At 47.1% G+C, this 16,190-nt stretch overlaps 1 protein-coding gene across 4 annotated transcripts in view; it reads right to left on the bottom strand.

Annotated features, from left to right (window-relative positions):
* Positions 1-8,551: 8,551 nt before the first annotated feature.
* Positions 8,552-16,190, bottom strand: part of PAX7 (paired box 7) — a 100,791-nt gene continuing 93,152 nt past the window's right edge. For all 4 annotated transcript variants that reach the window (XM_010577253.1, XM_010577252.1, XM_010577255.1 and 1 more), the window contains 2 exons: positions 12,617-12,863; positions 8,552-8,667 (listed from right to left, as the gene is read on the bottom strand). In XM_010577253.1, the coding sequence (XP_010575555.1) occupies positions 8,552-8,667; positions 12,617-12,863 (363 nt within the window). The remainder of the gene's footprint in view (positions 8,668-12,616; positions 12,864-16,190) is intronic.

Genomic DNA, 16,190 nt, shown 5'->3' with positions numbered 1-16,190 from the left:
AACAGGTTACACCTGCTATACACAAGACATCTGAATTAATTTCACTGGGGACTTACAGCAGTATTTGAGTCAGATGGGAAAGGATTTGAGTTCCTGCCATAAGTAGGACCTAAAGTGCACAGGATGGGTGCTCTGCACTTCCCAAAAAATCAAGCCACTGATGCCAATTGGGGCTGAGCAAAAATCACAAGCAGGTTTTAAAAGCCTTGGTGTGTTGCTTTAAAGCGTGGGGACTGGTGTTGGCAGAGGGAGATAGGTGCTTGGGCATATCTTCCAAGTTTCCCGTGGGACTTCCCTAAATTAGGCATCACCTGCACGCTTTCATGGTCCCTGAATCATACTTTCAGAATGTATTTTCAGCATCAATACAAAACAGAATACTAAAACCCAGCAAAAACTCTCATAGCATTCACACCTTGCAGGGCTAGGCTTTCTGCCTCCCTTTTCTCTAATATTTATCACACCCCAGTCAAGATTTGGGGACTGGTCAGTTGAGACATGAACTAGGTTCAGACACTTAAAGCAACGTGATCCTGCCTAAGTATCTCGACCTTCATCTGCCTGTAAAACAGCTTTCAAAACCATTACATTACAGCAATGCTGGAAAAGGTAACGTGATGGAAAAGAGGAAAGAGTAAAGCTGGTTTTAACAACTTTTTCTGAAACATTTTGGTTTTATAATAAGGACGTTCTCCAAATTATTTTAATTATTCAGTTTTTAATAAAGAGAAAGGGAGAAAATTTTCAGTTTCTTCAGTTTTAGATAAAAAAAAGGTTTTAAATCTCAGGTTAGAAAGGCAAAAATGCTTTTCTGCCCTTCCAGGTTGTTCTTCTCTTTTCTTGCATGCCTTTTAAAATGAAAAAGAAACAGAAAAGTGGAAACAACCTCAATATTTAAAATATTTTTATCTATTCCTCGTATTTCCTCCGAGAAAAATATTTGTGAGAATGTCCAGGAAAATAATGTAAATACATGCAACTTCTTTTGAGTAATTCAAAAGAAAAGTGCTAGTTACCCTGCCAAGTGCTTCTGCCCTCCAAAACTACATAGCATTGAGATACAGTGATATATATATATGTGTGTGTGTGTGTGTGTGCTCTGTGTCTCTGCTCACTTGGAGCCACACTGTCCTGTGCTTTCTCCAGCTGCTAAATGCACAGCTCCAGGAGAATATGCAGCGGGGGGCTAAGGGGAGGCTGCGGTAAGCGCACAGGCGATGGCTCAGATCGCAGAGGACTGCGGAGAGGTTTGCTGGAAGCCGGAGTCAGTATGGGTGAAACCCAAAAATAAAAACTGAAATAAAAAGCAGAGCAGGAAAGGCGCACAGAGTTAGACCCCGTCAGGGCAGAGGAACAGCCCCTCTCATGCAAAGCACAGGCAGCCGTATGAAGCACCTCGGGTCAAGTCCAACGACACAGGACCAACACGTACACGACGCAGTGACTGGGGTCAGCACCCTGTCCGCAGCCTGCAGGATGCAACGCGTTTGCAAAAGTTAGCAGCTGGTGTCAAATTGACTTGAATTTGATTTATCACCAGCTTATCGGCAGATTAAAGTTGGCGACAGCTTAGAGCCATAATTGACCGGTGATACTTGTAGCGGGAGCTGTATCGGCCTGAGCAGCTCCCTTGTGGGCTAGCTTGCGCCCTTGATGTCTTTCAGAGGGCAACGGATCGACTCTGGCGAGGCCTGGGAAATCTCCTGCGCTCCTCAGATAAGGTTTGAGTCGTTAGGAGAGAGGACGAGGAGCTCAGGGAACAGTTGAGGGCAGTGTTGAAACGCTTGCAACTACAGGGCCGGCGGCAACGGAGCCTGAATGTGACCATTGCCGGAGCAAAGTCATTTCTGGGAGGGCTGGCGAAGAAGCACAAAGCTGTTACTTTTCAGCGGCAGGCCAGCACAGATTTAAACACAGGGACGTGGCTAGAAATAATGTTGTCCTGTTTTAGGGCTCCTGGAAATGACGGTCCCTTCCTCTACAAACCCCTCCATGTGCGAACGCACAGTGTGGCTGGCTTGGCCACTGCCGAAACACACCAGCTCCAGGGTGAAAATCAAGTGCTGCTAGTGAGTGCAGACCAAAGGTGGGAAGGGGGGCTTTGGTGTAGGTAGAATTTGCAGATGCCAAATATAATTCCCCTAGGGCACAGCTAGGAAGCTGGGGCTACCTGCCCTTCTCTGATGGCTGAAGGCCATTCTTACACAAAGGCAAGCCTCTCTGTTTCTCAATTATCACAAAAAAAGGGGTTTTCTGACAGCCTGGTGCCCTTGGCATCATGCAAGAGCAGAGGCTTCCAGCCTTTTCCCCATCTGGAGACAAGTAATATTTTCCAGTGGTCCCCATCAAGGCCCTCAGAGCACACCAAAGCTTCAGCCTGTGCAGCCCCTGTGTGCCCAGAGCTGCCCCAGCCCTGGGCCAGGCACCCCGCAACCCCCCAGCCCACTGCTCTGCTGCAAACCCATCTGCTGGGGTGGCCAGCCCTTGTCTCCTGTGTCCCCCATTTCCCCATTTTCCTTCCAAATGTGAATTATCCAGGCAGCGAGAGCAGGCGTGGAGTGGAGTCACACCTACACTTTACCTGCCCTAGGACAAGCTCCGCTGCCCAGTATTTCTTTTTCTAGGACTGGAGGAGGCTTTTCTGTCTCGGTGAGGGAGGCCGATTTTCTTAGCAAAAACGTTTTCTGTCACTCTGATGGAAAAGAAAGCTGTACCGGGGTTTCTATGTCCTATCTAACCTGAACGTAGCTTTGCTGGGCCCTAAGAACAGCTTCAGAGTCCTGCTGTGCCGAGGGGACTGCAGACAACACCGCACAACTTCCAGTAAAGGTCTCTGCCCGAACCCGGGGCTCCGGGCACTGGCTCAGTATTTCTTCAAAGACATAGTACCAAGAGGAGCAGGATAGTATTAAGAAAGAATCTCAGTGGGCGCTTGATAAGGGACTAACTCTGAAGCTAGCTACGACCAGTGGTGTGCATGTGAAGCAAGGAACGCTGGTGCAAGCAGAGTTTGCAAATGCTAAAGCCCTTGTTCCTCCGCCGAGCCTTCTCGTGCCTGTGGGAGACTCCAGGCTGGCAGATTGCTGCCTCTTTTGCTTACAAAAGACAAACACACAAGCAGCATCTCATCATGCAGTTGGTGTATCTTATCTAACGGTGATCTCATTTGGGTTTGGGAAGCCAGTTAGGTCCTGTGGACTGATCCCTCTGCTGAGAGGCAACCAGAGAAAAAAAAAAACAGCGACTAATTAGGCTAGTTTCTGTGTGCGGATATTCATCCAGCACGAGTTGGATGAAGATCAACTCATTTTACACAAAGCCAAAATGTCTTCAGATGGGAACAGCTTTTGAATTCAGTGCTTTGTTTAAAGGCAAAATGCTTTATTACCGATTGCTGAAGCCCCGAGCCATGTATTCCTCCGTAGAGTTTAAAAATATTTTTCCGCTTGTTGATGCTGCGCTTTGGCCTTTAACGAAAGCCAGGTGCCTGCAGAGCTCGGAGTTAACACGGCAGCCCAGTCCCACCCTGGCCTGCACAGCCTGCCTTCCTCTGCCTGTGCAATAGCTTGCTGAAAATGAATGCATAAAGAAACGGTTGTATTTAGAACAGGCCAGGTAATTGTTCTTCCCTTGTGAAAAGTCACAGTGAAATTAAATGTTTTATTTATTTATGTAGCTTTTCCGCGTTTTCATTAACGAATGAAGCACACAATTTTGCTTTTTACCAAAAACATCTGTAGTCTGCATGTGTGTGTGAATATTTTTGATTTACCAGCTTTTCCCCTTGTGCTTGGCACACTGCAGAGCAAGTCAAGCAAACAAGCCACCCAAAGACACTTTTAATCCTTTTTTTTTTTTTTTAATGTATAACAGTTATGCCTGAGTTACAGAGAGACACCTACAGGCAGCAGGTAGTTAAAGCAAATACCAGTTTCTCTTTCTACTATACTACTCCATATAGCTGAATAAATTATGGTGCGATTATATATATACACACGCACGCAGGCACACACACACACGCACACATACTCACACACAGGCATACACATGGAGCAAAATGGCTATGAGTCAAACACAGAAGCAACATATCCGCAGTTACTAGGAATAAGGAATGTCCTATAGTGCTATGTAGATATTCCCCAGGTGGGTATATGGAGGTGTTAGGGATGACGGGTTAGAAGCATTAAATACACAAAGTCTCTGAGCGACAGGAGCCAATCTGCTGAGTTACTGGACACAGTGAGGCAATGTCCGTTTTGTGGTCTCAGGACGGCGCTGAGAGGTGATGGCAGGGGCATGGGAGGGGTGTGGGGAGGTAAAAGAAATCCACTCGGCATTTTTCCTCTCCCCCAAGGATGTCAGTTCTCATCTGCAGGCATGGAAGAAATGTCGACCTGAGAGAACGTCTCTGGAGTGTGTCCCTTTGCTTGGTGGTTTGTTTGGGTGAGGTGCAGAACGATTTCTGGATTCCCAGGCACCCTCAGAGTCACCAGTAGTTGAGTATCTGCTCAGTCCCTGTTTGGTCTGCTTAGAGTGACTGCGACTGAACGTTCTTCAGGGTCCTGCTGTCCAACGCTTGTCTGCTGCCGATTGCTACTCTTCCATGCTTGGTTTTGTTTTGCCTTCAAGGCACCTCCCTCTGTTCTGTCCCCCCCTCCCCGTCCCACCCCACCCCCTGAGTTTGTCTCTTTTCAGCAGAACTGAGGTTGGCAATCCATAAAACAAAACAAAACAAAACAAAACAAAACATACTTTGACTTTCATACATGAATGTACCTTAAAACAAAACAAAGAAACCAAAAAAATCCCCAAATCAAACCCATCCCACCCCAAAGAGTCTGGAATGTATTTTGAAAACACACGATAGGCAAATTTCTACAGTTCATCCCCCCACCCCCCCTTTTTTCTTTTTTAACTAGCACGGCACTCACTGTGGTTTTAGTATAAAAAAATGTCAACTTTCTATAAACATACAGCACATGACCAAATTTCCAACTAATGTACAAAGTGCGACCACGAGGGAAAGGTCAGAGAATAGCTATTTGCGCTAGCATGGGGCTTTTTTCATATTCCTCTAAGAACTCTATTTACAGCAGTGCCTGGGTGTTCACGGACTTTCTGGTGAAGGTAATTGGCAAATAGGTTTCTACAGTGCTCCCTCTTTTTAGTACTTTTTACTTTAGGGGTCCTGCACTCTGCGCTGAGCTCAGCTGAAGTCCTCCTCAACAACACTCACTCACTGTGAGGACCAACTGTCCACTGTTGAGGGATGCTTGGGAGACATGTATGCACGCACAGGAGAATAGATAACGGCGGGGAGAAGAGAGCTGATGGGTCTTTGCGAGCGGGAGCAGCGGACAAGCAATTCTCATGACAAACTGAAACTTTCCTTCTAGTTTAGCAGGCAGCTAGGAATGCATTTGGTCAGAAATTTCAGTATAAAGAACAAGGGATTGCAAATGTCTGGGCCAGGTACTGGGCCAACAATCACTATCTACAAACTCCATCTTCCAGTGGCAAGGAGGATGTAGATTTTAAGGTGCTCCCAGACTGGGTGATTATCGGCATTTGGCCTTTTAAATACTACTAAATATGGCACACAAGAAAATCATGTGCTCTGTTGTTTTAGCAGTCAGCTCAGAATGATACTGAGACACAGGAGCAAATTTGAACAGGTGCTTCAGTCATTAATCTCTATTCTAGTGCCTATCATGGAGACACCCTTGCTTTCACCCTCAATCCCCCAGTTGAGTTCAGGTATGGCTGAAGGTTACGGTTGTTGGGAATGGCATTTAAGCCAGGAGTGGAATTCAAAAGGATTTCTTCCTTAGATCAGCTTTAAAGTGTAAACAACATAAACCAGCATCTTTTGTTGCTTTCTGAGATCTCAAAGTGGCACAAAGCAGGGAGAGTGCTTCAGATTATGTGACCGGTCCAAGGCATTTTGGCTCTTCAGCCACCTCAAGGAAATCAGTACCTTTGGCCTCACCTATTCATCCAGCTGTAGGTGCTATATATTGCCCTGAGAAAGGATGCGAAGAATGCAAGCTTCAAGTGCTTCAAAAGCTTTGTGATCCAAATAAAGTCTTTCACAACTAGAGTGAAGCTTTATATGTGATACAGCTAGACAAGCAGAGGCTGAATTGCGATCTCTGGAGTATAAATGACAGCAATACAGCCTCTGGATGCAGATGTTGCCCCACACAGAGCTCCTGCGCAGAAACATGCAAATGAGCATGTGAGAGGCCAAGTTGGTGTACTAATACACTTTTAGGAAAGTAGAGCAGGCTCTGTCACAGCCATAAAGCAAAGCTGATGAAAGCCATATGTGGCTCTGATAGGATGCTGAGCAACGTAAGAAGCACAACTCTGCTTTGGTCAGAACAGGTACTTGGCTGTAGCTCAAGGCTCAAGAGAAAGTGGCTTGCTGGTTCGTGATAAATGATGTCAGGGCAAGGCAGGGGATAGTTCCCCAGAAAAATGTTGTTTCAGCTGCGAAAACAAGATCAGATTATTTGAGAAGAATGGAAGAAGAAGCAGCAACAGAAGAGAGCACAAGAGAAGTGTCTCCTTTAACAACCTAGGAGCATACGCTAGACCAGAACTCATCTGACCACGTGGTCCCTCATTATTGCCAGTGGACAAAAGCAGACATTCATTATCCTAAAGCAGACATATAAAATAGTAAGTGTATTATAAACCCTAACAGTCTGTAGATAACTTTAAGTACTGCCTGTTGGCATTGGACTTTACACATCAGCTACTGCCTGGCACAAATTCTGTGCATCAGGGTGGTTATCTCAGGGGCAGCTTTCCTTGCCCTCTCCAGGTCAAATTTCAGTGCATTCTTCCTCTCAACACAGGAAAGTGAGAGGAAAAAAGTCTATGATACTAGATATCTGCTTAAGAATCATCAAGGATCATCACCACATGCAAAAGAAACTATTTAAAAACCCATGTGGGTCATGACTTAGCAATACCCTTTTATTTTTGGCTGCTTTTATCTGAGCAGTGTGATGAGCAGAATTGTAAGCCAACACAAAAGTGAGAGCACTGGCTGCTACAGAAAAGTGGGGTGATAAATCCAGAGAACAAGATCTGGTTTACAGAGAGAAAGGCTCCACCACCAAAATGAAAAGCAGAGGGAAGGGACTGAGAGGTTGAGTTGTACAGAATATTACATGAAATGAGAGGGGTGGGGGAAGAGCCAGAAGGATGGACGGGGCAAGCATTTCTCCTGGCAGCTGGAGGATAAAGAATGCTGTTGGTAAGGTAAATCTTTTCCTGCAGTACAAATAGGTGCAATGTTGCAGTTGAGAGCACCTTTCCTTCCTAGCTGCTGTTAGAAAGACTCTTCAGGTCAGCTCCCCTATGACTCCACAACCACATCCATCCTTCAGTGAGAGGCAGCTGCGGGAAAGCACCTTCAGAACAAGCACCATTTTCTTTCAGGTGGCCCTTTACTTGTAGAAGAACCTGGCTTTGCATACTGACCCCTCCAAGCAGGCAGCTAACGAACACCTCTGACTCTTCCCTCTCTTGTCTTTGTTCTCATGGCCAGCTTCTCTCCTGCTGAGTGAAAGAAGGGCCACTGACAGTCCTCACCCTTCTCAACTGGATAGACAAAAGCTCCGACACCATCGGGTGTATCTGATGCCCTTCCTCTGTGCGTGCAAGGCCAGCGTTTGCTATCACATCTCCTGCTGCTATTAGATGCCCATGTCTTTTCAGTGATAATCAGGTCTAAATTGGTCCCTAAGAGGAAAAGTAAATGTTGCTCGTGCCTGTGCCCATAATCTCCAGTCCTCATGCAGCAATTTACATTTACACTTTCCAAAGGTCCCAGGCTGGACGGACTTCCATCCTGCCCCTGCTTAGCAGCAATCTGGCCTGCTTTGGCCCTGCTTTGGGAAGCCATCGGTGAGAACAGAAGGGTAGAATGGGGTGGGGAAATTTGCTGTCACTTTAATATATGTTTTTCTGGTTTTGTTTGTCTTTGTGGTTTTTTTTTAAAAACAAGTTCTTATATTTGGTCCATAGGTCTTCTGTGGTCCCGAATTACATCACCCTAAATGATCAGCTCGGTTATTCCTTCCTATACGACATTCACCAAATTTACAGCAATGGAAAGAAAAGGAAACAAAACGAAACATTTTTTTTTACAAAGAAAAAAAGACCAATTTGGCTTTGACTATGCCAACTACCTAGATCAATGGAAAGTCCTTAAGTGTGGGCAAAATGCCATGGCCAGGTAGGTTAGAGGGAGGGCATGAACTCGGGGCTAATAAATGTACCCAACCCATTGTCTCTGGCCACAGGATGAGTCAGGTCAGAGGCCAGGCTTGCCTCTGAGAAGAGTGCTCTGGGAGGAGCTGGATACTTGGAGAGCCCTCCCCCTCTTTCCCGTCTCCTTCACAGCTCAGGTTGATGCGAGGTGGAAGGGAATTGGGAAGGAGTAGGGTCCGGGTACAGGTAGATCCCTGGAAGGCTGGTGGTGTTTTCTCCAGTGGTACCAAGTTGCTGGAGTGGGTTGTTGGCACAGTCGGACTCTTCAGTAAGCTTGGCCTGTCTCTACTGGTAGGAGGCCCAGAACGGCTGAATGTTCTCCCAGCTTCATCCTACGCTGTGTAGACAGACTCACGTTCTTGGCCAAATAATCAACAGCGGCTGAAGAGGAGGGGAAAAAAAAGGAGGGTGAGAAAACAGCACAACATTAGCATTTAGTGGAAATGAGGCTTTCAGCATCAAAGGGTGTGTAACCAACAGACCCCGCAGACTGACTCTTACAAAGGAAGGCCCAAAGCAGCGGTTGTCACACACACGAGGGTCCTGCTGCACTCCTAGCAAAGAGTGCAAACAGATGATGGTCCTGCCAGAAACACCTAGGTAGGTCTCCGTGGACCTACTGAAAAGAGCTAAAATTCTACTTCTGCCACTGACAACGGTGTTTCCAGCGGAGCTGCCTGAAGACAAGCCTGAGCAGAAAGCCAGCGGGATAAGCCTTCCAGCCTCACCTCCCTGTATCATCTCATGGTGGCAAAGCCAACTTCTGCACTCAGTGATGCTGGTGTAAATGATTCCAGAAATTTCAGTGGAAGCTCACCAAGTCTGGACAGGGCTTGAATCTGACTCATCCGCAGCATGCTGACTCATCTCTGCGAGCTCTGCTGCCTGCCTTCATCCACCCTTCCTAAGGGAAACCGCTTTGCTTATCGCCATCTGGGTGAGAAACACAGCCACAACTCCTGAGGCGATGCGTGAACCTATATCCCAGCTTGCCTGACTGCCCCGTGGTCTGAGGGGGAAGAGGACTGGGGCAGGATGGTGACATTGCTCATTAGCTGAGCTTCAGTCAAAGTCTCTCCCTTTCACTAGCTTTAATGTCTCAAATTAGATTAATAAGGAGCTGGCAGGAGATGTACAATCGGTGCCAATGAGTAAACAAATTTCAGCCATCAACGTCTTGTCAGACGCCTGCCCCAGAGGAGGTCCCTTCCAGACACAAATTCTTATTAGACTTGTCATATCTATTAGGATTCCTTTCACGCTTCTGCGTTCCATCACCAGCATCATTAACACAGCTCCGGCCTTTGGGAACCACAAGGACCACGTTAATCTGGCATCTCTGCTCCTCACCGGCTGGGACAGCACAGACTGTGCAAGCGCTGGCAGGCTGGTGTGCTGGAAGCAAGCAGGCTCGGCACAGGGTGAGTTATCTGGGGCCGAAGTGAGGCCTGCTGGGGAACATGGCTTCTGCAGGCGGCAGAGTCTGAAAGGAGCTGAGTTAGGCAAGTGGAGCTGGCATGCTGGCTGGCGCTCCTTGGGGACTGGGATCCTGGGGTAGCTTGACTGGAGCGCTGGGCTCTGTAATGCATTATGGTGACTCTAGCTGCAAGGGGGTTGTACATAGGATTAGACCCCAAGCTATGGTTCTTGTCCAGACCTTATCAGCTTGGTCCCCTGATATTTCAGGTAACCACATTAAATAATGTCTTTGAGAGGCTGTAGGTAAAGTGGAAATTCACTCCTCAGACTTGCTGCATGTGTGTGTGTGGTTGTGCCTCTGTCTCTGTTGTCACCTGTTTCCGTGGGTGAATTCAGATGGGTGCTTGGGAAAGGAGGGCGATGAATGCTTGGAGCTGGTCATCCTGCTCTGAGCGGTACCCAGCAAAATGGAAATTTGATGGTGATCCCATCTTCTAAAAAAGCCATGCTAAACTCCCAATATTGCTTTTTGTGCCAGTGGGAAGAGTTCAAAGGCACCAGGGTATCCCACACCAGAAGTCGAAGATATGGTTTGTTGGTTTAATACAGTGGAAGCCAAAATAAAACCAGAAACTTGCCAAAAGTACTCCGGGTGTTTATTTGCTTATGTGAGAGAGAAAGTGTGTCTGGTTTTGTGTTTCTAAAGCAAGAATAAGCAGGAGAGAAGTGGGGAGAGAGAGATTCTCTGCAGGCCAGGTCCAAAGCCTATCAAAGCTACAGAGCTCTTACTTACAAGGCCTCATTATGTCCCCTGTTATACAGAGCCTGCTGCCACCGTTACAACCCCCCATTTTTATTATATCAGTGTTCACTAAAAAGAGTTTTGATACTTTTTTGCCACATCGTAGAAGGAAGAAACATATGATTTGAACTGAATGTCAATAAATACTGATCTTGTGGAGCTCACCTCACACTGATCAGCATTTAAACAGGATTTGAAAAGAAGCAATGAAGAATTAAAAAGCAGGAGGAATTAGAAGCATCTGCTAAATACAACATGCACCAAGAAAGACAAGAAAAAACGTTGTTATATCAAGGTCAACTTCATGTAAGTGATTGCTCTAACAGGACTAATTACTAATGAAAACTGTTTCCACACACAGAGATTATTATAAATGGGTGTCATTATAAGAAAGATTTATAGTGAAGTGGATTTACATACTGCCTGTACAGAGCTGTAAATACAAATATCTATATACGTACGTACACACATGCAGAATTTGCTGCTTAACGTAGATCCCACCTTAGAACATCTACGGTTGGTTTGTGCTGCCATGCAGCATGGCAATGGCTTTGGCTGTAAGACTTCCCGGGTGTGACTCCAGCTCCCAGCACTGGGAAGCAGTGGCACTGTGGATGCTGCATGATGCTTTCTCACCTACCTTCCTTGCCCCAGCAGGAAGAACGCCTTCATGACTAGCTACCTGTGTGTCTCTGGGCATGGAACACATCTGGACTAATTCTGTTGACCACGCAAGACTTGCTGCTGGGCACAAGCCTGTTGGCTGCCCGGTCTCTCATGACTATTAACAGGAAAACATTCCTGTTCCGAACGGAGCTCAGTGGGCTCTAAACTGGACTTGCAAATTTAATGGGTGTCTAGCAGAAAATAAAGAGCTGTGCAACAGAAATCAGGAAAGGGGGGCAAATAAAACAACATAAATAGGGCTGCATGAGCAGTTTTGCAGCATAAGGAGAGGCCCAAGTAAAAATTCCAGCAGCAAACCAAGACAAACCCTTCTTTCTCTTTCCTTCTCCTTTGCTGGTCTCTCTCTCTCAGAAAACGTAGCTCGTCCTCCTTATTTTATTTTTTACACACATGGGTGTGACTAACGTCTTGCCCAAGGGAATCTTTATTGGAAATACATGGTATTGGAATTTGTTTAAGATTTTTATCAATAGCACGTGTGTCCAGCCTCACATCCAGAAGCGAGGGGAAGGTCAAGGGGTCACAGATCAAACTCCCGAAAAACAAAAAAAGGAGGGGTGGGGGGAAGCTGCTATTGATCCCGTCTGCCGCCACAGCCGGTTCTCATTTAGCTGTAGAAGTTAAAGACATTAAAGGGCTGTGACGGAGAGGGGAATAAAAAGCCACAGCCAAATGGAAGGAAAGGTCACTGAGGACAAGTTATGGGCAAGCAGGAGTGCTCCCGGAGGAAGAGGATGCACCTTTAACCCTCCACGGATCACTCTCTCACACCACCACACTTATTATTAGTTTAACACCAGCAGGTGAGCCCTTTGCCAGGCTCGCTGGTGTTTTTGTGACCCAACCATTCTGGAGGAGAAACAGATCCTCCCAGGGTCCCTCTGCCTTTTGGGTCTGAAGTTTGGGTTCAGGATTGCAATTCCAGCTTCACTTCAGCTTTCGCAGAACCACAGCCCAACTGACAAGCATTGGCTTAACATTTTTAGTAGCAAAATCTCTGAGCATGGTCCCAGCCCTTACCTTACAGAGGGCAGGGGAGGAAGCGACACATAGTTCTGCATCACTAAGGGATGGCATTAAAATCCCAGCTTTCTTTTGGCTGAGCAGGGTGAACATGTTGTAGGACTTTTGGAAAAGCAAGAATTGGAGAGGGGGAAAGGGAGAGGTCTGGAAGTTGTCCTTTTCTAATAGAAATGTTTTACCTAAAATATTTCAGTTGGGACTTTTGAATCAGACTGCAAGGGTGTTGGGGAGGCTGTGTGGAGCAATGTCCATCTGTGTCTGGAGAGTGGATTCCCTTTTTCTCTCTCGATGGACAGAATTCCATGGGAATCCCTTCCAATAGAGTATCTATACGTTCTTACACTCCCTCCCTCTCTTCTCCTTTTCCCTATGCAGGGGGAATACAATCAGTGCACTTACTTTGTCCATACTGTCCATATTGGTAGCCAGCCACCGGATCCACACTGTAACTGGTGGTGCTGTAGGTGGGAGGACAGTAGGACTGGGAAGTTGGGAGGCTGTCCACAGACTTGATGGAGTCGCTCCGCTGGCTGCAGCTGGCAGAGATGGAGTTGGTGGTGTCCAAGCCACCGTGAAGGGGAGAGATGGAGAAGTCAGCCTGCGGTTGCGGAGGAACCCCACTGGGGTTGCTCAGGATGCTCATCACCTGGAGAAACACAGGAGACAACACGTCAATGTCTGGAGGAGAAAGGGTATGTGTGCAGCTGCCTTCATGCATACCAGGGTGAAACAGTCTACATATAATGGTGGTCTATCAGTATAATATACAATATCAATATAGGTTTGGCCAGGCTGGAGAATGAAGGCCTGCTTCCACCAAATAACAACAGACAGACCCCACAGCTGGCTCCTCTGTGTCTAACGCTTTATTTTAAAGACCTTAATAGGGATAACTGAGAAATTCCTTCACAGCACACTCAATCTTTGGTCTTTCTTTGCTGACCTGCCAACAACATTAGCTGTGCTGTTCAGAATGAACACTGGAGAAAGGAATAAACTTGGGACAAACCTGTGGGACACGCACTGCCATGAACTAGCACTCCTTCCCTTCCTACACACAGCCCTCCCAGAAGAGGAGACACATAAGACAGGGAGCAAAAATCCATATTTTCAAAAAGGGACGCTGGAGACAGCTCCTTTCTTTGGAAGTCTGAGTGGGGCTTGGTTTGCAAAGGTCCCTAACCAAACCAGATGCAAACCCTTTCTGGCTTTGATGCAGACTCAGCTTTAGGGACTGAAATGTCAAAGTTCTGTTTACCCTCAAATGTTAAAGGATAACAGGTCCTGGTTTGGCTCATTTCAGTGTAGTGCTTGGTTTGAAAATGTAATTAGATTTGCACACAAGCGATCTTCCTGCTTTGAGACCTGAAACAGATGAACTTTTTTTTTCTTCTTTTGCAGCAAAAATGCCAGATTTGTTCCTGCGGGTGAGTTTGGGGTAAGCTGCTGCCTACAGGCCTTCACACAAGGACCCTGATCCCACCAGTGCTTTAATGCAATTGCCTTCTGCAATCAGCAAAATTACCCCCAGGCTGCTAAGTTAAGAGTGTAAAGAGTTTGCAGAAGCGGGGCCGTGGCAGGGAAGGAAGGGAACTCCTGATGCCTCTCGGTTGATCTCCGCAGCCGCCGCAGGCGTGCCTTGCTGTATTTGTGCTGGCGAAGGGCGGGGGGAGAGGGGAAAGCCAGTCACCTCGGGGGGCCAGGCCAGCACTCAGATGCTGAGCAGCTGAAAATCTCCAAATTTAGCATAACCTTATTGACATCAATTAAAGTGGCAAATTGGAAATATTTGGAGCCTGGCAAGTGGTAAAATGAGCCCTTTATCCCCCACCAGCGGCCTGGTGAGCTATTGTGCAGAGGATACATTCTCTGGAAGGACACAAGAGGGGTTGTATAGAACGGCGTCTCCCCTTCCTGCTCACCCCTACACCTTCCCCATCCCCTCCTCCCTCACCTTCCTGCCGGAGCGGGGGCTTAGGCTGAATGACTGGCTACGCGCTGGCCTTTGCTTTCTAAAGCTTCTCCTCCCCCCGGAAGGACTCAGGAGTCCTGCAAAGATGCTTTCCCTTGATGTAATGCCACCTCCCGACTCAGCTGGCCTGAGATCCTTCCCAGGCATTTGTCTGGGAGGGGAATTCAGGAGCAGGGGTGGCTGGACCCCCATGGAGGGGGAGGCGGTGGGGAGGTACTGGGGAGGGGGTTTGTTATAAAGCTTCGAAAATCAATCTAACCCCAACCACTGGGTTTGTCTGCAGTGCGGTACAGACACAGGAACGAGCTTTGAACAAGCTAAGTAAAAGCCGCGCAGTGACAGCAGCATACAGCTCAGACAGGGTTCATTTACCCTCTCTTCCTTCAGGGTTTTCAGCCTGCACTGAGCTTAGAGTTTGCTACTGGTCCCCAAAAGTTAAAACTAGCTTAGCTGTCTCTACACCGCAGGGCAGACAGTGCTCCAGACAGAGCCTAAATTACCTCCAGCTCTCCAGACCCTCTGGGCACAGCTTCTTAATCACAGTGATTAAGCCTCAAGGTATCTAGATGAAGTTGTTTAGCCATAACACCGTGCAAAATGTGCCGGTGGAACTCCCTGCCCCATGACAGCCCAAAGACTGAAAGACAGGGGGATGAAGAAAGGAGATTGCATTTAAATATGCAAGACAGAGTGGATTAATATGAGAATAGGGCTGTCATGCTTTTCTGTGTGGATGTAACGTAAACCTCTCTGCTTCAAGGCTTATGCAGCGGGAAAATCATGGGAGTGCAGCCTGAAGGTAGGTTTTCTAGCTGCAAAGTTATTTGTAACCTTCCACTAAAGCCAGGTCACAAACTTTGATCTGGCTCAGCTACGAATCCCCTTGAATGCCCCTCAATCCTGCCGGCTGCAGGCAGACCTCATAGCTTCAGAATCACCTTAGCTGTAGGTGTTAACGCCCTGCACCTCTTTGCCCTGACAGATGTCCAGGACACTCGCATATACAGCAGCCATGAGACATTATTGGATTTCATTCGCAAGTAGAATCAGATGTTCAAAACAATAAACATCCTTCTTGCATGCACAAAAACACAGACATACAAATTATGAGTTATTTTTGGAAAGCTCCAGCTCAGGCAGCATAAAGCCGGGCTGTTTCACCTCTCCCTTCCTGAGCTGTCCAGGTCTGGCAGTGCTGCCTGACTGCGGATGTGCTGCCCGCACCGCCAAGCGCTGCAGGTGCAGAAAAGAAACCGTGCGCTATAAAATGAAGGACAACTGGAACCACTCACAGACCAGAGGGTTTTCTAGTGCTCTCCCTCTTGGCCATCTCCCCAAAAGAATCAGCTGTTTTACATTACTCAGAGAAAATAAAAGGCTCTTAAAGCAAGCAGAAGTCATAGTAACACTTCCGCTAAGGCCTTTTTAAAAAGAAAGGGGGATGTAAAGCAACATTGGTAAATGAAACCCAGATTCACACTCTTCAAATTCAGAGGAGCTGAGACCGGAGAATACACTTGCACAAATCCTACTAAAGACAGTAATTGGCTTTAATCAGTCAGAATCAGGACTGATTTCTAATCCCAGCTCTGCTACTGACTCACAAAGGCTTGTGCAAGTCACTTAAGCTAGGACTCAACTCAACTAACCTTAGCCATGTGAAGTTAAGTTTCTAGTCTCTGCTAATCCTCTAGAATCCCTCTACAGAGAGACTGACACTTCTGAAGGACAATTCATCCCATCCTAAGACCCCTTTCTGAAAAAGACAGGCTGAATTTCCCTCTGGAAATCTGTGGTGAAACATAAGGATGCCAATATTTCATCACAACGATGCCAGGGTGGTAAACGGACATGTAACTGTGTGGAGGTTGGAGAGGGGAGATGCTGGAAGGTGGCTATGACGTGCACATCCCTGCTGGAGGCTCCCATAGAGGTAGGGTGGCTGAGGGCTGCAGACAAACCCTGAGAGAGGCTGGGGGGGGCGACAAAGAAAAGCGGCGC

This window comes from Haliaeetus leucocephalus, unplaced genomic scaffold (genome assembly GCF_000737465.1).
Source record: "Haliaeetus leucocephalus isolate CR32 unplaced genomic scaffold, Haliaeetus_leucocephalus-4.0 Scaffold556, whole genome shotgun sequence".
Lineage (NCBI taxonomy): Eukaryota > Metazoa > Chordata > Aves > Accipitriformes > Accipitridae > Haliaeetus > Haliaeetus leucocephalus.
The sequence above is the reverse complement of the archived record's forward strand: the minus strand, read 5'-3'. Positions and strand labels throughout refer to the sequence as shown.